Source organism: Rousettus aegyptiacus, unplaced genomic scaffold (genome assembly GCF_014176215.1).
Source record: "Rousettus aegyptiacus isolate mRouAeg1 unplaced genomic scaffold, mRouAeg1.p scaffold_m13_p_3, whole genome shotgun sequence".
Lineage (NCBI taxonomy): Eukaryota > Metazoa > Chordata > Mammalia > Chiroptera > Pteropodidae > Rousettus > Rousettus aegyptiacus.
In genome coordinates, this window is record NW_023416306.1 from 8,762,007 (window position 1) to 8,785,691 (window position 23,685).

At 41.2% G+C, this 23,685-nt stretch overlaps 1 protein-coding gene across 1 annotated transcript in view; it reads left to right on the forward strand.

Annotated features, from left to right (window-relative positions):
* The window catches only part of PSMB7 (proteasome 20S subunit beta 7), a 53,731-nt gene that overhangs the window by 15,642 nt on the left and 14,404 nt on the right, over positions 1-23,685 (forward strand). Inside the window, exon 6 of the mRNA XM_016137427.2 lies at positions 10,809-10,867. Coding sequence (XP_015992913.1) covers positions 10,809-10,867 — 59 coding nt within the window. The remainder of the gene's footprint in view (positions 1-10,808; positions 10,868-23,685) is intronic.

Here is a 23,685-nt window from a genome sequence, read left to right on the forward strand (position 1 = left end):
TTTTGTAACCATCTGAGATATAACCTAGAATCCTAGAAAAAGAGGTGGAAGCCCTGGCTCCAGTTCTGTCCCTTGACCAGGGAGTCACCCAACCTTTCTGAACCTCAGACCCCTCATTTCTGGGAAGAAGCTAGTTGTTTTTGACCTGGAGAGGTCACAGGGCTCTTGAGATGCTGCAATGTCATGTTATGTGTGAACACACTCTGTAAAGTACCTGTTGCTTTTTCTGTGCATTTGTTGCTCTTGGTGCCATTTTTTGAGGTGGTGTAGGACATTGAAAAGAGCTGGTCTTTGGAGTCGAACTGGGTTCAAACCTAAGTCCAACATTTATTAGCTCTTGAGTGTGAGCACTGATGTCGTCTTCTGTAAAATGGCGGTTGGAGGAACGGTCCCATGGGAAATGGGTGAGGATTAAGTGAGATACCATACGTACAGCCCTTGGTATGTGGCACAGCATGGATGTGTGGTGCGTGACATTTTGATAACTCTAGTGCTGCTACATTCTCTGTGCAGTTCTGTGTACTAAGATTTCTCCAGCCGTTTTTCCTGCTCGCATGAATATGAGGAAGATTTCATGAGGTTTAAAACGTGTAGTGTATGTATTTTATATCTTAAAATTTATGCCGCTATGGAATGCCAGGAATTAAACATCTGGGAACCAAAAGCCTGTGAGAGTGGAGTTATGCGTCTTGATTCCCGGTCGTTACTGTAAAGGTGGTACTAAACCAACAGAGGGTGCCAGTATGTTAGGAAACGAGGAAGTATTCTAAAATTCATCCTGTTGTTGCAGGGCATATAATATAGACAGCCTTTGCTAGTTCTTAATCTGTTTTAATTAGAGTGGACTTAGTTCTTGATTCTGCATAAAAAATGTTAAAGGTCTATGGTAGGTAACATGGTGAGGTTTTGAATTAATGTGTAGGGTGCTGCTCTTCCTGTTTTTTCTCCTGCGACATTTTGCCATCAAGTCTTTTCTGACTTGAGTTCAGTCCTTAGGATACAGTTAAGTAAAAGCCCATGCCAGGAGTATGTTTCAGAACAGTTAAGTGCAGTGCTCGCAGTTTTAAGTCCTCTGATTTTAAACTCCACTTCAGAGAGAGCGGTAACTGATTCATCTTTACCTGCTCTTGTTTCAGAATTGACCCTGCTTCAGAAAAGTGCCTTTATAGTCTGATAACCTAGCTCAATAGTCTTTTACTTTCTTGTTGTACATACTAAGTGGAAAGTCATTTTATGCGTGAGAGGACCTTTCACAGTGGAGTTCAAAGAACTAGGGATTTGTTGTCAGCCGGATTTGCCATAGCTGTGTGACTTTGGGTGTTTTCTTTCACTTCTCTGAACTTCAGTTTTTCCCATCCGTAAAGTGGAGATCATGGCATCTAGTCTGCAGGTAAGTTGAGAAAATATACAGCGCTTTACACATTTTTTTTTTTTTTTTTTAGTAAGTAGAATTTCTTATTGTTGCACACAGGCCATATGGACGAGATAAACCTTTATTTATGATTAAGACTGGGTGCGTTTTATAAATTATTAAACTCTGTGGTTGTCCTTCAGTGTTCTGAGGGACAGGAAAACTTGGCATGACCTGCAGAGTGGGATAACCCACACTTTGGAAAGTTATTTTGGAATGTGGACCAGAGTAAAGGATGCCTTTGAAAGACTCAGCTCAGACTGCCGTGAGCCCCCGCAGCGGGAGGGAGAGGTGCGCGCCCTGTACTCAGAGGGCGCACTGAGTGAGAGCGCGTTTTGGGGCAGGGCCTGAATATGCGGGAGACTGATGAAGAGGCATATTTAAGATAATTTTCACCCTCCATCTAATCGCCTAAACATGGAGTTAAGTAACTCCTCATTTTGAAGGAGAACAATTTTCTGTTCTCGTACCTTGTGGCATTTCGTTAAAATACAGTAATAAAATAAAACCTTTCACTTTTTAGGCCTGTATGCCCCGATTGTTAGTCTTTTCTTAAGAATAAGTATTTATAACCTGTCAGGTCAATGAGATGTTGCCCTTACAATTATAAGAAAAATCTCTGTTCGGGTGGTGTTTTAAATTATTTAACTCCTTTTTGACTATATTTAGAAAAGGAACTGTATTTTCTAAGAGTGAAAGTGTTGGATGCTTTAAAAATATTTTTAGGTATATTAAGTGGAATAATTTTTAAAAATTTATTGAAAATAAAAGCTAAACTCTGACATCGAGGTACATTTGCTGATGAAAAGGAAGCATTCTTCCCCCTCACGAGGGGTTTAAATGTAATACTCAGTGCTTACTCAGGAGTGAAAACATCAAATTAAACTGTTTATGCTGACAAAGGACAAATCCAGATTTCAGCAACCCCTGCAAGATTGTCTGATTGCTTGGCCTGCCTCGCCTGGAAGCTTTTGGCCAACACCGATAATGAAATGCATGCATACAATTAAACCACTTCAAGTCAGTGTTTTGAGTTTTCCCCAGCCATGAGAGGTGCTTCACTGCTCTCTAGTGGCTGAATGTGGTCCCCTGGCACCAACATTGTTTTATATTCATAAATCAGCTCTTCACACATTGGCAGTGTTGGCCTCCAGAGCAAAAACCAGTACCAGGAGACTAGGTCTTGTAGACAGGAATGAAGTGAAAAATGATCCTAATCCACGGAGCTATGGAAAACACCAAATTTTACCCAGGATGAGTAGCCAGTTGACTAACAATGAGCAAGAGTGAGTAAGCACTCTGTCGGGGAGAGCTGACACTGATGGATTAGAAAGTTCTGTGTGTTACTCTTTTATCGCTGCATAGATCTTACACCTTTGCAGGCCACCGTGGCGAACAGGTCCTCAGGTGCTTACAGTGGACCCCTCCTTAGCTGAGGCAGAGTTTTTTTTCCCCCCTTTCTTTTTCCTGAAAAGATCTGGTTAAACTGATTTGGGGAAAAGCTGTAGAAATCCATTTCCTGCTGTTTCTCAGAACTTCATGACTTTGAGAGAAGAGATTGTGAAGACCTCTGTTTCCATTAAAGCTGCCAACCCTGGGACTTGTTGAGAATGGTTGTATAAAATGGCTCTTGGAGGACGAGGACCTTGTCTTTGAGCAATTACAATAGCTGGCTTTTATTGAGCTTTTACTATGTGCCATGCTTTCGTCTTTAAATGCATCCTCTTGCTCGGGTCCTGAGGAGATGCATTCTGCCTTTAATCCCTTTGCGCAGGGCGGGGAAGCTGGGGTGGCAGGGCCGCTGCACTGAGCCGTTACCTGGCCAGCGTTCACGTTGTGCTTGATGTGATGATGATTCTGGCAGTAGCTGGGCAGCCTCGCAGGTCTCAGAGGGCCTCGGCAGTGTGCGGGGCAGGGGGCGGGGGGTGGAGAGCGAGGGAGTGCCGGAGCTGTGTGTCTCCAGAGCCTGCTGCCAGGTGGGCACTGGCCTGGTTTGAAGGAATGAGTGGGAAGTTGCTCTTCTGAAAGGCGCATGGGCTTAAGAGCCCCAAGACCCAGGTTTGACTCTTGGCTCCACTTTTATTGACTGTATTGCCTTTAAACTAGCTGAGCCTCAGTTTCCTTGTCTGTAAAATGGGGAAATATCTATACCACTTGAGCTCAAGGTCCAGGACCTATAAGGCCCTCAGTAGATTTTCTCCTTTGTTTTCTCTGTCCCCAATCTGAGAGTTGTGAGCATAGACCTTATAAGAAAAAACAAATTTCTACCTGTTGCCTTTCAGATCCTTCCTAGAGTTTGACTTAGAGCAGCAGGTTTTAGAAAATTATTTCAGTCTTATTGTTTCTTCAACATGTCTGATAACATCATTTCTAGAATTGCTGTTTGATTGAGTTCTTTAATGAACTCTATAAAAATAACGTTTCATGTTTTTAAAAAAAAATCCACTATCCTCAAGTCATATTAATGCAGATGTTTTATATAGAGCAAATAAAAGCATTATCTTAGATAGCAAACTTTTTGATATATTTCATATTTTGTCCTGAATTGAATTATTCTCTCAGAAAAAGTTAGGTTCAAATTGAGCTATACTAATGTAGATAAAAACCTTCAGAGGTTTTAGAAAATGGAGACAAATTTCATATTTTTTTTGAATGGAGCTATATTAACATAAATACCCAGAACAGATACTTGAGTGGCATTGCTAAACAGTGAGTGGCATCTGTTTAATCATTTAAGACATTTAACTAAAATCTCAGTCTCATTTGAATTGCCAAGCAAAGCAACACAAATTAACTATATCCAGATGTGTGGTAATTGCTTCTGAAATCTGAAGAAAAAGTAAGCTAGAAATCTAGTGTGCTTTTTAGGGGGGGAAGCTAAGAAAATCTAGCTGCTTTTGTGCTTACTTGCTAATCTTGATTTTAAGCTTTAAGCTTTGTGCTTTAAGAGGTAACATGGTTGAATGGAAAGAATGTCAGACACTTTAAATTCTGAATGATCTGGGTGCAAATTCCCAGGTCTGCTAATCACTGGCTCTGTGATCCAGGCAGATTCCTTATCTCCGAGATTCAGTCTCCCTTTTCATCAAGTGGAACTACTGCTACCTGCCCTGTCTGAAGAGCAGGCAACGCTGACGTAACTGCTTTGGAATTTCTTAAACACCATGTTTGTTGTGGTCCTTTTAGTAATTTGTTGGGCACAGAGTAGACTTCTGGGTAGGTGGCGTGGCACCGATATGCTCAAAAGACTTCATTATTAGGATGAACTTACCTCTAGGACTGTCCTAAGGAAGCCCTTCTAAGGATGCTGATAGAGAGACCTGGTATATTTGTTTGTTTCTGATGACTGATTGCTGTCGTTACTTGGGATTATTGACTCATGCATGGATTGACCTTCAGGCCCCTGTGTACAGATTTCAGGAATAAGCTGCGTGCTGCTACTGTTACGCAGCAAGACCGTGACAGCTGGTAAGCTCTCGGTCTTTTTGCTTTTTTTATCTTTTTTCATTTCTCCACGATATCAAATTCTTATTTTCTCCAAGTTTATACCTTTAAAAATTACAAGTAATTCATGGTCTTTGAAGAAAAATAAGAAAATACAAGTAAGCAAAAAGAAAATAGTACCACCCAGAAATAAGCATAATATTTTTGATTTATGTTCTTCCAAATTTTTATGATATGTATTATAGAAGCATATATATTGATATTGCTTTGGAACATGTTTTTTCCTCACTAAATATTAGATTACGGACATTGTTCTACTGCCAAAAAATGTTATGTCTAGTAAACATCTATATAGTATTTATTTTCCATATCTCCCGATTGTTGGATCTTTACATTTACATCCCCCTCCCTTTTTTTTTTTTGCTACTCTAAATGGTGATCTTTTTGCATACATAATTTGTGTACTTGTCCATTATTTTCTTTAGAATAACTAGCAGTAGAATTCTCAGTTTGGAGAGTATGTATAACTTTATGCTTTCTGATTGATGTTTCTGAGTTGCCCATTAAAAGTTCTATCCATTTTTACTTCTCCAAGTATGTTAAAGCACCCATTTCACTGCATTTTTGTCAGCACTGGGTGTTACTCTTTAATTTTTGCTAATCCAAAAGGCAGAAAAATGGTTAATTTCAATTTATATTTCTTTGATTACTAGTGAACTTGAACAGTGTTTCTGAATTTGCATAGGCCTCTGCCTTTTTTGTTTTGTAAGCTGCTGTTTTCTTTCTTTGCTGGTGTACTGATGTTATTTTTCTGTGAGTTCTCAGTTATTAATATCCTGTATGTTGCACACATTTTTCTGAGTTTGAGGCTTATGTTTTACATTGTTTTTGGGAGTTAGTCTCTCTTTTTTTTTTTTTTAAACCAATGTCCTATTATTAATAAGAGCAAATATTTTAAAAAGATTGGCTGGAGATGTGGCCCCTTGTGGCATTTGTGCCTGGGACCCCATCTCCTGGAGGTCAGCAGTATGGGCAACTCACAGTGTCATCTTGAAGGTGTGAGGGTGAGGCAGGCCCTGACAGGGACGGGAGCAGCCTGCTTTCCGGGACTCACAGGGGCATCTGTTGCAGGAAGAATTCTTTTAATGACACCAAACAGGGCACCCAGGGCGAAGCGGTGCTTGCCTGGGTGGCTGCAGTGGGTCGGGAGTGCAGGGCAGTTGTGTGTCCTTCCCCCAGCCCTGTCTCTCCCCACAGCTCGGGCTGTTGGCTGGTTTGGTGCTGGGTGCTTTGGGAGTTGGGAGTGGTTGAGCAGGGTGTGTGTGTGGGGGGAGGGAGGGTCACATGAGTGAGCTTGGAGGACAGTGGATGCTGGAGGTAAGGCAGTGGGTAACTAGGCAGCCATCACAGTGTCTTAGGTCTTACGCAGTCATCTTTCTAAATGCTGGTCACTGAGTTGTACCTCGGTTTTCTGTTTTAAAGAGCTTTGTTCTGGAAGCCGCAGTGGCTACTCAGTAACTGTGGGTGGGCTGATAAAGGCAGACTTGGTGGAGGTTGCTAAGGAGCAGCTACATGGAAGCTCCTGATGAGACAGACAGCACTGGTAATAAAATGCAGAAATCCAAGGATTTCATTCCTATGATATCATCACAGAGGTTTGGACCAGACGAGGATGCATAATAGGACATGGTTTTGTGGGTTTAAAGCCTTTTTTCTTTTTGAAAATTGAACTTGCTTTACATTTGAGTTTGTCTTATATTCATCCCAGTATGGCAAATTAGGCAATAAATGTTCTCTTACACTTTATCAAGGCATTTGCTACTGTCACCACTCCTTGAGGGCCAGCTCAGGCTTTCCCCAGCTCCTCCGTTTGGACAGTTGTGCTCAAATCAGCCCAACTTAATTGAACAGATTCCATTTAGTGCTTGCAGTGCGCCAGACTGCCGGCATGAGGGATGCAGATGGGAAAGGATGGGCAGGTTCCGTAGATGAGAGTGATAAATTCTCATGGGGTGTGCGGTGGTCAGGGAAGGCTTCTGGGAAGAGAGAATCTCTCCGCTGGGATTTGAAGGGTGACCAGGAGTTCTGTGAACTGACTGTCAAGGGGCAAAAACTACTATATGCCAAGGTGGGATACGCTTGAAACGGTATGAGCATTTAGGAAATAATTGTCAGTTTAGTGCTGGGGGAGTGTCAGGTATGTGTGTATTGGGGAGGGGGAGAGGGCTGAGGGAGACAGAGACCTGGTCACGGAAGGTCACGCATGTCTGCTCTGAACTGTTGTGGCATGTAGACCTTTGTGTAGGGGAGCATGACATGGGGTCACACCTGAGACAGAAATCTTGCCCTGTACTTGTTAGTTCTGTAATCCTAAACTGGAAGCTTTGCCACTGCAATGGGTTGCTCTGAGGATGACCAAATGACACGGTGTGTGGCTCGCCGGTGGATGCTCGCACTGCTTGTTTCTTCCCCCTCGGCTGCCCGCCCCTCGCTTTGTAAGTTCTTCGAGGGCAGGCCTCACCCCGTGTTGCCAGACCTCCTCCTGCACTGCCGGGAAGCATGTTCCCTTGGTATGCGTTTCCTTCATCTGCCGTGCCTGTCACGTAAAGCAGAGGCCCTGGTACCCCGTACGCTGTCCCCTGGCTTTTCTCTTCATTTATTCCTTAACAGGAAACCAGGCACTTCTGACTGATCAAGGTGATGCGTTTGGAGTAGAAAATCAGGGTGAATGTTCCTTCAAAGGACTTTTGCCTTGGTTTTGGATATGGAAGTGCTAGGTTAGGTAGGTTGATGCTGAAATAATAGAATGTCTCAGGACATTATTATGGTTTATGTGGAAAATGGGATAGAATATTTAAATGTTTTGTAGGTCACATGGGTGCTGTGCTGATATGGCATCTGTCTGACGGTTTATCGTATACATGGAGTTTTAAGTGGTGTCGAGACAAAATCTCAGAAACCGAAATGAAATTATTAAAGAATACTGGTCTCATTGAGTTCGCTGTCTTTTTTCTTTTTAATGGCCAGCTCCTTGTTTTTTCCCCTAGTTACATTGCCTTGAAATGACGTGAGAAACTGCATCTTGTTCTCTTGCCACTTTGGGCAATCGCAGTCATATGCGAACTTCTGACTTCAGTTTTCTAAGCAGCAGACACGCACTCAGAGCAGACACACACACTGTTTCCTGGAAACCTGTTGACACAGGCGGTTGTCCTAGCACTTCCATGTGTTTCTGAAAAGGGGGCGCCAAAGTCCTCCTTTCCTGAAAAACTGGGAGCAGGAGCTGATTGGCAAGTGATTTAGAAATTGTTTTTAACGTTGAATTTTTCTTTATTTCAAGTTTATTTGGAGTTTGCTTATCTTTGATCTCAGGGGAAACAGTCGGGCCGTTTAGCAAGCTCCTGCTTTCCAGAAAAGTGTGTGTGAGTGTGTGTGTGCGCGCATGCGCGCGTGTGTGTAGGTTGCAGTGTGTGTTGAAGGGCATGGTGTAAAAAGGGAAGCAGAAATGCAATGTGATAAGGACCCTTGTGTCCTTTCTGTGTTTACCTGTCACACACCCTCCAGCTCTTAAAAAAAAAATCACTGTCTCTGATAATGGAAGAACCGTCTCCACACTGGCTAGGCACTCTTTGTTCTAAGACTTCAGATTTAGTATGTCATTTCCATTTATAGAAATTGCATCTGCAGCATTGTTTTGTTTTATTTCTTCAAATGTTGGATGGAGCTAAGCAGAAGGAAATATATGTGCCCAGGAAAAATGAGTGTCAAACTAATTTTTTTACTGTGAGACTGCCAAAGAAAGAATGGCCAAGGAGAAAAAAACAGGGTTAGTAATTTTTAAGGAAAAAATGCTTTTAAGTTAACTTGGGTTTCCTTTTTACAATAATTGATTCCAGTTTTCCACAAAGTTGTTGGCTCTTGGGTAAATACTCGCCCTTCCCTTGTCCTTTTTAATGGTTGTTTCAGGCCTCTGGTGCATTTACCCTTGGGCTCTTCACAGAGATGGTCTTGGACTGGGTTAGAGGAGGCAAGCCTGCCGTTGGGTGCTTTGCCAGGAGCATTTTGTATTTAGAGGTATTTCTTTTTCTGAGATTCCCTTACTTGCAATTTCCTTGTTTCTTCATGACAGCTGTCCTTTGTTTTCCATACAAAACCGGTGTTTTTTTACTAAGTCTGATATGGGTTCTCACCTGTGCCTTAAAAAATCAGACACTTAGGTTACTTTCTTGATTCCTGAATCTCAGGATTGACAAGTGACTCACAGAATATTGGTGGACTTGGGTTCTGTTTCCAGATTTTCAAGGACACGTTTACTGTGAAAATCAGAGGCTTGGTTTTGGTGAATTTGCCCTTGTGTATATCCTAGTTTCATTTGGGTGCTCTAGTCTAATATCTGTTTAATTTCCATCCTTTCCAGATGGCTTTTTATATCTCTTTAGATCCTCCCCCCCCCCCATTTTTTTTACGGAGAAAAAAATTCTGAGAGGGGAAAATGGGGTTGCCTTTTGCCCCCAAAGCCTAAATGAATAGTCATTGCTTGTAATGCCGATCTACACTTGACGCTTCCTACTGCTTTCGATGTGATGTATCCGGTGCTGTGAAGGTAATGATCCTCAGCCACAGCAATATTCCATAACAGGAGTATCTGTCATATTCATTGGGATTACCATGTTCATTGATTTGTGTCTGTAAATCTGCTGTTTCTACCCTTTAAATTTGATCTATAATTGGACCTCCTTAAATGGTTCAGATAAGGTAGTCTGTATTTTCTCAGTGCAGCATTGCTGTCAGCTTCTCCTTTTTCATTATACATTCAGCAGACTTGATAAAATCAGCAGGACACCTCATTTGAAACTGTTTAATCGCTGCCTTTTTCCTTTGCTAAACCATTGAGGTGGTCAAGCGATGTACACAAATCATTTTAAATAGAAAATATGGTTTTCTCTGTGACCCAGCTAAATAGATAGTGTTATGCAAAACAAGTTAAAAAGTAATAAATGCCAAAAAAATCTTCTAATTGGAGTAAAAAATTGTGGGCAACTCTATCTTCTCTCCAAAAGTAGAGTATCCTGAAATATTGCCAGGCCCCTGTAAAGACAAGATGATGGTTTTCTAAAGGTTCTCTGGTTTCTGAACAAAGCAAGTTTAATTTAAAATTTCAAATAGTGCTGAGCTGCCTTTTATATCCCTTCAAAGGGAGCCCATACTTATTTGTAATGCCTTTACTTTACATCTTACTTTTGTAGGTAGAAATTTGCTATCTGTTAATATCTATGCAGCATAACCTTTCAGCCATTCGCTATTGTGATAATAAATTTTTGTTTCTTTGTCTGTCATTTTGTCTACTCAGCTGTTACTCTTCAAAGTACAAACTAAAAATAATAGCTCCAAATAAATGCCACATAATAAAGTGTTTTACAGTTGTAGCTGGAATAACCTGGTGGTGCAGCTCACAATCCTATTACCATTGCTGGTGCTGTAGTTTCTTCCCCACATGTCAAGGTGACTCTACCAGGGCCAGCTCATTAAAACAGTCTGTTCTTTCTAACTGGCTTGATATTTAGCGCTATACCCAGCCGCCTGCCAAGGCACAGTTGTGGAGCATAAGACTCACAGCATAGGAGATGTGAAATTATGTGGCATTCACTTTTTGAAATAATACAAATCCTCTATAACCTTATTTTCCTGCTTCAGCATTTTATTGTGAATAATTTACAATTACTCCTGTGAGTAGTAGAAGTAGGGCCAGTTGCAGGTGTACCCAGGATAGTGGTAAGTGTGACTCCAGGCTTTTGAAGAGCAGTGTTTACCTGGTTTATGTGGCCCTATAGGATTAATATTTACACTGTACTTGAATGTGACATTGGGCATATTTTGCCATTTTTGCTGCCTCGAGGTAAACTTGAGAAGTGGGAGTTGGTAAATACACTAAAAATGCATCTTTTTCTTACAGGTTCTGGCTCCTTGGCAGCAATGGCTGTGTTTGAAGATAAGTTTAGGCCAGATATGGAGGTATGTAAGTCCCTGCAGTTTTATTCTTTCAAATTTTTTTCCAGTTGTATGTTGGACATTTACAAATCGATGCTCGATTCCTCTGCAGCCGGGACTGCATTGTTGTTAGTGGAATGCTCTCCGGCACGGATGCTGTGTCTGCCAGGGAGAGCTTCATTTTGGAGCGGCCCTGCCGTGGGCTTGAGGAGCCAGCACTGTTCAGGTTTCTGCTCTGGCCTTTGGGCTGTCTAGGAATCTTCTTGGCTGTAAGTGCCGCTGCAATGTAGAGTGATTTCCTCTGCACTAAGCTTTCTGTGTCATGGTATCTCAAAATGACAGGTGTTTTTGGTTCTCACTAAGAATTGAGAAACTGCGTATGTCTTTGTCAAACAGACCTGGCCTGAAAATGGGGGCAGTTTAAAAAATTCCTATTGATCGTTCTGCATCTGGCAGCAGCAGAGGGGACAAGATCATGTGTATCGTGGACTGTTGTGAGTGTGGTGGATCTAGTGTCTTAGATATATTTATAAAAACATTCTTTTATTATATTTTCTTTGGTGGTGAGAGAGGGTGGTATCTTCTGAATGGCATTCACCTAAGTCTGCTTTAATGATAGATGTACCCCCCCATTAAGCAACCCTCTCCCCCCCAAATCTTCAGGAACAAGCCCACCGGTCTCCCATTATCACTTTCATAGGAGCTTTCAATATTTTAGATACTTCGTGGTACCACAGTCTTCCTCCCCTGTGCTTTATCTTTGCTGCTAAACCACGTTGCGGCCACTCAAGTCCTTTATCATCTGTCTTGGTTTTTTTGATAGATGTTAATTTTTTGATGGGAGTATCAACTAGTTTTATGTAATTGGTAGGCTGTTTATGTGGTTTATCCTAGTTCTTAATGTGTAGGTTTCTGCCTTCGTGGTATTGTTTTGCTTAGATTCCCAAGCATGTCTCTGGGAATTACTTTTTGACAATGCTTTATGCGTACTCATCCTTGGAGAGGATTGCATATTTAAAGTTTTTTGTTCTTCCACCAGCTCATTGTCATTGGAGCACCAAGTGTCATTGGAGCTCCGATGCTCTTCTGCCCTTTAGGTCTGGGCCAAGTGCCGCGAGAGCCAGAGAACACAGGGTTTTGGGTGTTGTTCAGCCAGGACAGGGGTCTCCTTCCCGCAGCCCCTACCCCCTTGGTACCTGAGGATAGCACACATAAGTGACTTAGTCGCTGATGGCTAGATTTCTTCCCTGTCTTGGACATCTGTAGGAACAAAAACATCTGGCAAAAGATAGGATTTAGCTAAGTGTTTAATACTAAAAACAGTAGTGTCTTTCTTTAATTAAGAATAGTAAACAGGTTCAGATATCAACTATAAATAAGATTAGGATCGTGTTCTCATTTCTCAGTGTGAAACGTTATTCCTATATCAGCATTATTTTCTGTTTGGAGTTGTTTAAATACAAAGGGGATAAAAAAGATATACTAGGTCACTTAAAAAGAAAAGAAAAAAAAGGTCTTCAGTCTTGTAACTGAAGGAGAGTTGTTGCCTTGGCTCCACGAACCCGTTAGGACTGACAAAGGTGTGGAGAAGACTCTGGTGATTTTTGTTTAGAAAATAGCCTCAGTAATGTCAAGCCCTCCTTTAAACCACATTAATCTCTTCACATTTCCTTGAAAGCTTTGTTTGCAATTGATTGGGACCTCCATATATTAAAGAAAAATGAGAATTGCAGAAAGTTGAAAGTATTAGATATATTAAGTGTGACTTAACGTTCTGCTACAGTAATTTTACATTACTTAGAATTCAGATTTGAAATGATTCAGAGGCCACGAATTTAATACTGATACGAAGTGAGGGAAAATGTGATTATCCCTTCAATAACACATCTGATATTATCAGTCAAAAGACTGTTCCTTAGATCAATTTTACCTGTAACCCAGAGCACTTAATGTTTTGTGTTAGCTGTGCGACCTTGAATCAAGTTGACCAAATTCCCATTTCAGATTGAGTGCTTCAATTTATAATTCCATGTCATTTTTTTATCCACCAAAGTTATTGAAACTTGAAGCAGGTTGTAAATAGGCGAATAATAATGTAACAGCTGTCAGTAGATAATACTTTAAAAGTCTAAAGTTATGTGAATAGATACAAAAAAAAAAAAAAAAATTACTGCGAAGCCCAAGCAGCAGACTGCTGGCCACCTTGCTTTCTTTTGTGAAGATGAAATGAAGTGGTGTCAGTGAGAGTCCCAACAAAGTTGAGAGGACACTGTTTTGGTGACTTTCTTTGTCGTGAAAGAGGATTCAGCCCAGGTGTCCTTTTAGTTTTCATTTGCATGGAAATCTTGGAAATGTTTTGGTTTCAAATTTCCAAACTTTTATTTTCGGTCTTTCCAGGAGGCTGTTTTTCTGGGGCAGGCAACCCCGCATAACTTTTCTTTCTTGTCTGTTTCCGGATGGCAGGGCCGGATGACTAAGTCATCCAGTACAGTAGGGGAAGGGGTTCTGGACGTGCCTCAGACGGAAACCCGGCAGAGCTTTGCTGCCTCTCCAATCTTGGAGTGGCCTGCCAGGGCTGACACTGCGGCCCGTTTCACAGAGTCGCTTTGGGAGGGGCAGTTCTAGGCTATCGTAGTTACAAATTGTTTGCCAAACAGCAGTTTTTAGGCCATACTAATGAAATAAACTCCTGGCTTTATTGTTAGAACAAATGCATTAGAGTAAGCCCGTGGTTTTTATTTTTATTTATTTATTTTTTTAACTTATGATCCTGTGCCCTGGGTAGTGCTGGGCCTAGTATTTATGGAATGAAAGCCCCTCCCTCCTTAAAAGCCTTTAACGTTTTCTCATTATTGTTAGCTGCACTGTTTATTATGGTAGCCACCAAGCACGTGTGACTGCCGATGAGCCCTTGAATGTGGCTAGTCAGAATTGAGAGGTGCTGTAGAGGAGAAAACACCAGATTTCAGAGACTTAGCACAAAATTAAAGAAAAAGTCTTCGATAATATTTATATTGATTGCATGTTACCTAGGTACTATTTTATATTGGATTTAATAAAAATATTTAGCTTCGCCTATTTTTACTTTTTTAAATGTGGCTACTAGGAAATTTAAAACAATACATGCATTTCACACATTTCTATTGGGTAAGGCTAGTCTAGCATCCTTTCTTGAGCTTGTCATTTGCACACCACATGTACAGTTTCTACCATATTCAGGTACCACCTGTACTTTTTTGAAAAAATTTTTTAAATGAGCTCACTGTTTTATAAATTGAGGTATCATTTACATATAATAAAATGCACAGTTTGACAGGTTTTGGCATTTGTAATTACCCAAGTAACCAGCACTCAAATCAAGACAGAACATCTCCTTCACCGCAAAGTACCCCTTTCCAGTCAATTCCCTTCCTCCTCCTCAGTTTGTCTTTTTAATTTAAATTTATTTTTTAAAATATGTTTATATGTATGAAATCCTGGGTTTGATGTGCTGGTTATAGTTTTTTTCCCCAAGACATATGAAAATGAGTGCATATTATTAATATAAATACACCATCCCATGTAAGCCCGGGGGTCTGGTTGTTAGACTTGGGTAGCAGAGGGCTGCATCCCTGCTCCACGTCAGCCCTTCCCGCCTGCTCGCTGTCCCTCAAACACACTGCGGACCTGCTGGGGCATCCTCCTCGCTGCTGGTGTCCGCCAGCTGTGCCCTGGGTCACCTCCTCGTTTGGTTGTGTCCCTGGCCCCCATTGCATACACCTGTCCCATCGTTTTATGGCCTTTTTCAGGGACATTTCCCCCCACTTGCCATTGAGAGAAGGAGATCCTTGAGGGCAGGGGCCAGGAAATCATCTCTGTTTTTAGCTCCTGGTGTTCAGTAGGTGTTTGCTTAGTTGAGACAGGATAATCCTGAGTTAAAGTAAAATCTGAGTCATCAAAAAACACCTGGGAAATGGAGGGAACTTTCTCTTCTTTCCACCTGGAAAGTGCTGTGGTTTTTTTGTTTGTTTGTTGCGTTAACAGAAAGATAACTAGTATACTTCTCAAATATATAGTGTTGGGGTGGAGTCAGTGAAGCAAACGACCCATTTAGTACACAGCCCAAAGGAAGATGGGACAAAGGGCAAATGCTCGTTGAGAAATTACAGGCCAACAAACAGAGCAGTCAAACCCAGCTTGGATTCAGAAACGTCTGAGATGGGCCTTTGCTGTTCCCAGTTTCCTGAGTCAATGATTTGCCCCAGGTAGAAGCCCTGATTCAAAGTTTCAGAGAAACTGCCAGCTAACCATGTGAATTTAAGACACATTAACAACCTTTAAAAATCCTCACCCAGTTGTGACCCTAACACCGACTTTAGCGGTCTCGCAATTTTCATTTTCTTGTTTTCCTTCTTGCTGTTAGCCTGGAAGTCTTATGAGGGCAGGAACTGCACTAATTCATTTCTATTTCTATACACCTGGCGTGATAACTGGTACATAGTAGGTGTACAGCTAGTATTGACTGAGTGGATAAAAGCATGTTAAAAGCAACTTTACTTAGTTCTCAATTTAATAATTTCACCTTTAGCCTTCATAGTACTTAGCAATGAAAAAAAATGGAGGCATAAAAATTGTATTACTGATGATAAATCTCATGCTTTATTTTTATCAGCCAAGGTGCTTATTTGGACATTGTACGTGTGTATCAGCAGAACAGTGGATTTTGAAATGTGTCAGTTGGCCTAGTGACAAGGGTCCAGTTAGAGGTATTTTTGGTAATGATAAATTGCACAGAACCATTTCCCCAGATTTTTTTTCTTGGTTGTTAAGCTGGTGAAAGAAATAAGCCCCTGATCGTGGTTATTACCCACGGGCCAGCTGGACAGGAAACTAGTGATACACACACTGTGGCCTGTGACTTCACCTTCCAGTTAGATGTAAGGAATTTGACCATAGTGCCCGGAATATGGTGTTAGCTTCAAGGGGGTGCGTATCTTGAAAATTGCCGAAGTTACTGAAATAAAAACATTTTAGGGTGCGAGGAAGGGAAGGAAATGAACCAGATAACTTCGGTCACCTTTCCTTCCCTCCTGTTTCTTTGTAAGAAGGAATGTTTTCATTTGGCCCAGTGAGAAATTTAAACTCTTAAAGATTATAGTTCATTAAAATGGGTAGAAGATTAATATTTAGTCTGTCAAGATCAATACTGTTCCCTCTTTGCACTAATTGTCAGAATCGTGTGCGAGGGCCGCTGAAGGGTAGTGGCGTGCGGCAGGACCCTCACATCACAGGGAGATGATTCAAAGGCAGACTGTCCTGCACCCTCTGGTATCGACTTGCAAATTAGCATCTGGAATCTAATTAAACAAGCTTAATGAAAGTAGCAGCTGAATGCTGCTGGAAAAGACAATTCGCTTTTTTCCCCCTCTCTGATACATATTCTGTACTATTGAAGTTGGTCACCAAACACATCATGTGAGCCCAGTTAAAAAAATTAGCATTTATTTGAAGAATAGAAACTGTTTTTCATTCTGTTATGCATTTGGCATGCTCTGGCGTCCCATGAGAGCCATGCCACAGCAGATAGTGCACAATATTTATAAATCCATGACAGGCAATAATAGCAACTTGAAAAATTCTTTTGCTAGAATCTCAAGTTGAGAGCTGCCAAGAGCTGAGAGGATCAGATCTGCAGTGGCAGCTGCTGTGCCCTACAGTTAGAATTCTAGACTTTGAAGATGCTCAACTTAAAGAAACGAAGACTGCAGGCTTAGCCAATTTTTGCAGGTTTCTAGAGCTCTGGCTTTCTGCCTTTTGAAGATGAGTTGCTGAAGCTTCTACCACTGCCTGAGGCATGCTAACACCAGCAGGATCTTTTCTTTCCCCTCGTCTTAGTGTGTCTTCAGTTTTAAGTAGCACATGCTTAGTCAGTGCCAACTGCTCTGGTCCTTTTCCTGGTTGCAGTACTGAGGGACGAGCTCTTACCCCGCACCCTTCGGAGAGAAACTCCAAAGATAGATGGTGACGTATGCGGGTGCACTTCAGCTGTCTGATTTATGGAGTCATATTTCATCACTCGGCAAGTGCTAGCCTCTGGAGAAGCCCTTATAGATTGCTAAAGATATGAGCAGCCTTCGCCCTAAAGGCTTGTGGTTACCTCACGAACGTAATGCCAAACACCGAGCTAGCGAGGAAACAATTAATCTGTCATTGCAGGCAGCTATAGATCCACTTTCAATAATGAAAGAGTTGATACCAATATGGTATCCTGACAGCGAATCTTAGAAGTAACTGTAGTTGAAGTCCAAGAATAGAAAGACAACCGAAGTTACAGATTCCTTTGTGCTTTGCAGATGGACAGTAGCGTAAGATCAGAATTATTTTGACGTAAAAAAAAATCTGTTCAGTTTGGCACATGGACTTGTTCCAGAGGAAGATAGCATGAGTTCAGTGTGGTCAGATGGACAAGGGCGCGGGAGCTCAGCAGCTGGAGGACTGGACTTGTGAGCCTGTTTCCACGGTACTCCTGGCCTGACTCTGGGCGAGCCACAGTCCAAGACTGTCCATCTAGAAGATGGAGATCTAGAGACCTGCCTGCGGGTTGCTGTCAGGATTAGATGTGGCCTGTAAAACACCTCATATGGCGGCTCACACAAAATTGGCTCTAAAATATAGCAGCTGCTTCTGTTTTTTATTCAATAGTAGGTTACAAACATCACATAGCAACGACTAGCATGATTATTTGTACTTGCATCATGCTTGGTGATTTACAGCGTAATACAGATAGATAGGATTATACTTTCCCATCTGAAAGCTTAAAATTGGAGATAGAACTATATAGTGGTCATAATGACAGTAGAAGAAGCCTGTTTAACACAAAATACAGGCCATGGAAGGATTCACCTTTTTTCTATAGGGGGGAGGTATTGAAAACACAGTGATCATAAAAGCTGGTGCTTTGTTGAGTGCTTACTCCGGTGTCAGGCTCTGTTCTAACAGCCTTTCCTGCATTATCTCATTTACATTCCAACTATTGTGTGAGCTCTGTTCTTATTCCCCTCTTTGTAGAGAAAGAAGTTAGGGTATAGGGAGGCCAGGTATCTTGCCTGAGGTCACACAGCTAGTCAGTGATGGAGTCCTGGTTTGAACCCTGGTCAGCTTGACTTTAGAGCCCTCTGAGGTAATTGAGCACTGTGCTGTTCTGCCTCTCTGCTAGGCCTGTGATTCTTTGACAGCAGAGTGGGGAAGACATCTTATTCCAGGTGGGCTGCTTGGTCTGTTCCTTTTTTCTGATGAGGTCCTGTGAAGACGACAGGGAGGTGTGTGTTAAACCTCCCTGGTGAGCTCAGTGATTGGAAGAAGCCCAGGAATAGAAAGGTGAAGGGAAGTTAGAAATACAGAGATATTGGGAAATATAAACAGGTCATTTGGCTGTGGAAGATACTTTTTTCTTCTCTTTGTATTCTAGATTTGTTTTCATCTTTTAACTGTCCTCCACCCCAAATATCCTGTGATTGTTATTTTCCCTAAAGTTTCAGATATTCTTTGTAAGAGAGCTGTTTTTCTCTATATAACTAGTGTTCAGATGGCATAGCCCTCTTCAGATTTAGTAATGAGACCAGGAAGTCTTTAAATGTTGGTGAGTGGCATTTGTCCATTTGAGGCAAATCATGAATAACTTGAACAAAAATAAAAAAAAAATAAGCAAGACTATCATATTTGAATAATGAGGTGCTCTTTTTTTCCCAACTGCCAAAACTTTTTAATCTTTGTCAACAATTGTTCTGTCCTCCGTCTTATTTAGGTTGCATCTGTGCGACTCTGAGCTCAGGAGCCCTGACAAGCGGCATATGAATTCTGTATTCATTAGTGATCCTGATCCAAATGCCTCTGTCCCTGCCATGGGGGCTCAGGTGTGGAAGCTGCTGGCTAATCCCACCAGCTGACATTCAGAGGTTTAATGACTCCATAGGAAGGTGACCACTCGCTGGGAGGGTTGCTCACGGAACCCACACAGCAGACAATGGAGATCAAGGAAGACTATCAGTGTTTAGCCGAAGCACCTTCCTGTGCAACTTGAACCCTGTTGGCATCAAACAGAGTTTTAAGTAAATGTAAAATTAAAAAAAAAGAAATCTGACCTTAGGTAGCTATCGTAACAATGATTTTCCTGTCCGTATTGATAGCGATGCCGTTTAAGGCTGTTTTCCTTGTAGCACTTTAATGGGTATCGGTTTAATGAGCTGAACTTGATTCACTTTTCCAGATTTTTAGATTTTTATGTTTGTCTGGTTGCTTCATCTGTTTAGGTATCTCGTATGCCTGGGAAAAAATGTATAGAGCCACAATCCATTCTTACTAAATACTTTTAAGGATTAATGCTGACATTTTTGTTTATTTTGTGATCTCTAGCTTTTTAAAAAAATTGCTATTAGAATATGAGTTTTTTGATTGACTTGTGACATGTCATTGTCATACTTTGACCGTTTTTTGGTTCTCTAAGTCTACAAATGTTGGGTGCCTTACTATTTTAATAACTGCTTCACTGAGATATATACCCATAGTGTTCACCTACTTTAAGTGTACAATTCAATGGCTTTTAGTGCATTCAGAGTTGTACAACTATCACCACAATCAATTTTAGAACATTTTCATCAGCCTCAGAAGAAACCCCCGTACCTGTTAGCAGTCACTCCCATTTACCCCCCGCCCGCCCAGCCGCGGACCTCTTTCTGTCTCTGTAGACTCGCCTGCTCTGGACGTCGCATGTGGTGGGAAGCATACTATATATGGTCTTCGGTGACCGGCTTCTTTAACTTATAATGTTTTCATATGTTTGGGTCACTGACAGTGGATGAAGGTACCCTTGCTAACACTTACTATCTGTCTTCTTGGTTGTAGCCATCTTGGTAGCTGAGAATTGGTATCTCATTGTGGTTTTGATGAATTCCTTGTTATTTAAGAACTATTGCAACTTTGGAGACTTTTAAATGGAACTATCGAAACACTTGACACACTTTTTTACAGACTAGATCTGAGCAGTAATTGGGTTGGTGGCACATCTGTTTAAATATTGAAAGGTCCCTTTTAGAGGCTGACCCTGAGGCTCTTTCTGTTGTTTGTTTGCTTTTTGTCCTAATGCTTGCTTATTGGCTTTCCTTAAGACCTGAAGCATTAGACATAGTAAATTATATCTTTATTTTTGGATTAAAAATGTATTATTTTTCCTCCGGTTGTGTTTAATGTAAAGCATTAAATTTTAGTAATGTCAGAACCCAAAGATATAATTTCTGGGGTCCTGATTGGAGTTATTCTTAGTAGTGATTTCTAGTGTAGTTAAATAGTTAATTTTAGAAATGAACATATGTTGAAGTTGGCACTCTCATTCAGTGGGCGATTTGCAGAATTACCATTAGACCTTTAGACGAGATGGGAATGAGATGACGTTATTGATGCCATCTCATTACCTTCTCACCAGCATCAAATGTTTTGAGTTGTTCTTTTAAAAAAGTGAGTTCTCCTAAATTTGAACCCACTGGTAGGCCAGCTTTGGGGAGGCATAACTTCTTGAGTTAAGGTTACTCCCTTGGATCTTCTTGCACACATAGGGCAGATGCAAGTTTTCTTAGGTTTTTCAGCTGATGGTTCCAAGAGCAAGGCTTTGCTCACTACCTGCCATACAGAGAGTTTGGAACTTCACATGTAATTGCTGTCTCCCTTTGATTCTCTAGGATTCCTTAGTCTTCCTTGACTTAGAAATGGCCACTTAAATGCCCGTTCCTCTGGCCAAGTTGCTGTCTTCCTTGTCTCTGTTTCTCCAGAGCCCTATTTAATGGTGGTGGCTGGTTAGGATTTCCACCCTTGCCATTGTATTCCATCTTTGTTAAAAGTTGAAGTGCAGAGTGGGCCTTTCAGGGAAGGGGTGGAGGAAATTTTAAAAAGTGTGTCTTATTTTTCCCATTGAGTCTTAGGAAATAAAAGGGAGTTAGATGGGAGGAGGCCAAGAAGGAAAGGTATAGTTTTATCAAAATCTTCAGTGAGCTGGGAATGGGTTCCTCTTGGGGCCTGGCTTCTGGAATTCAAGAATCAACAAATCTTGTGAAAGTGACCTTGTATGAAATTCAAAGTTCTCTATTTTCTGTTCTTCGAGGAGTAATAAAAGTACTACAAACGGTATAACTGCCATAGTTAATGACTTCGAGAATTCTTCCTTGTCGATTTTTCTGCCAAAATATTTCTGTGGAAAAATGTTTCTCCATTTTCTACTCTGGTGTGTAAACACTGAATTTCATTTTTATATAATCAATAGGTAATCAGTCAGCAGGTGCTTATTGGGGACCAGCTGAATGCAAGGCGTTGTACCGGGTGCTATAACCCAGAGATAGTATTGAAAGAGGCCATTCTGCATGGTGGCGAAAATGCCTCATACAACTATATGCAAAGTAGATTGAAAAGAAGGGATTCTTTTACTCTAGTAGATAGGTGATTATTTGTGATGCATTTCTTTGGAGCAGGTGTTCCATTTGAAATGTTTTTACTTTACATATTTCCTATAACTGTGGAATGTAGGGGAAATATACCATATAGAAGAAATATTTCACAAAGTATATTGCTTGCCGCACCTGCGGCAAGGGTCTAGCAGACAAAGTGCGGCTTCTTTGTGACCAGAGACTCTTAATCAGAGAGAGGCGAGAGTTAGATTCAGGGATAATGTTGAATAGAAATAAATGTTTAGTGACTTTCAACTGTACAGGTGGAATGAAAAGAAAAATATTGCGAATAAAATATTCTGCATCATGATATCAGGAGAACATGGACTTCTTTTTCCATTTCTTGCTACACTGAATTGCCTTTCCTAACTTGGGTCTCAGGGACATAATTTAAGGCCCTAGAAATGCTCCCTTCATCGAGGTGTTCTTTTTCTGGTACTCAAGCCAAGGTTTGGAATGTCGTAGCCCCTGGGGAAAAGAAATAAGAGAAGTTCTTTTATTATTCACTGATCTCATTCCATTCTAGAAACCGTATTTTGTAAAAATTCGCACTTATCGAACTGAGGCTTTCAGGGGAAGGGGGAAAACTCCCATGAATTTCACGTCAGCAGCAAGGCTGTGTGCTGTGGATCCAGGAGGTCACCGTGGTTAGAGGCTCGCAAGCTCTTGAACAATGGCTTCCTATTTTTCTTGTATGTAGGCTAGAGAAATGTAAGAAATGAAATATAGGACTGAGTGTTACTGGATGGTAGCTTAGAATCTTATAAGTTTTGCCTTGGCAGGTAATTTGGCATAAATTGTTAATGTAAATCTGGGTTGGTGGTGAAGACGTTATTTTAGTAAAAAAGATAAACTGCTGATTAATTCAGCATAGAACTCAATTACAAATTGAAAGTGTCTCTGCGGGACTCCCGGACCCTAAAGACAGCAGATGTTGAATTGATACTCCAGCATATTTCACAGTGGTATGAAATATTAACATGGTTTATTATACTCGTGTGGTGTGCGGTATCCAAGGGGGGAGGCGGTGGGCATGAGGGTGTGCGGAGCAGCCAAACACCACCCTGGCACTAATGTGTACTGAAGTGCGATTAAGGATTTTAGTAAAGTTTCTTCTTTTTCTTTTTAAATCAAATAGCTCTGTGGAAAAATTAAGTTTAAAATACCATTTGGGGCTTAAATATTTAAATGTGGTACCTGTGTACATTTATACTGTACATGTAAGTGAACGTAAAATAAAAACGATCCCCTTACTAATAGAATTTGTAAATGTTAAGTGGGGCCACTACCTGCAAGAAGAGGGGAACTTGAGGGCTTGACCTGTATTTCAGTGAGTTAATTGTCAGCTTTCCTGGGCTGGAAAGTTTTCATGGGCTATTTTTTTTTTTTTTTACCTTCTGATCTAAAACATATGGGAATTGATATTTTGCACAGGCAGAGAAGTTTCATTTCTAGCTCCGCCCCCCCCAGAAGCTTCACAGTTTTCATATATCTGTATCAATTCAAGATGAAAAGGCAGCAATTTTTATGTATTGGAAGATCTGAATAAATGGAAAGGCCAATATTTGAAGGGACGGGCAATTCTTAAGAGGCATGAGAATACAGTTGGCTTAGACGAAATATTTCAAAGCCTTTACTGCTATTATGACAGTTATTTATTTATTTATTTTGCATCCTAGCCTATAGCAAGCCTAGGATTTGCTAGCCCAAGTAAAAACAGTTCCAGGAATAGCCAGATGATCATGGTAGGAACCAGTACACCCTGGCTGCCCTCTACTATTATGAAGGTTTGGTTTTTTGTTCTTTTTTTAAAGGTGCTTTCTAAAAAACTTCTGAGACACACAAAATTTGGCAAAGGCCGAAGGGCATTGGGCAGAGAAACCAGAAGTTTCTTGGTACCTATACCACCAGTCGAACATCTTTTTAGCTCCAGCCAGAGTTGCCATTAGGGCCTTTGTAAACTGTTGAGAGGTGGTGGTCATTGAGATGTGAAGGATGCTTGCGTTCCATTCACCCAAGTTGTATTGATCTTCAGCCGGGTGCCAAGCTCCGTGCCTGGTTATGAGGCATGGTCCCTTTCTTAGAGACATTTACAATCTTGCGGGGTGGACAAGCCCACAGACAACTATTGAGATGATTGTGTGAAACGTATGAGAATGATACTTAGAAGGGGGCGTAGAGGTGATCGCAGAAGAGGAATCGGTGGAATCTAACTGGGGGACTCTGAGATGGCCTTGAAGAGCATGTGACTCCTCACTTGAACTTTTTTTGTCAGGGTTTGAGGAAGGGGCGGGGCAGGGAGGCTGAAGAGGAAGAAAGGAGGCCCTCTAGATGAGGGGTGTCATGCACACGGCCATGGGGCTCCTGCTCCGA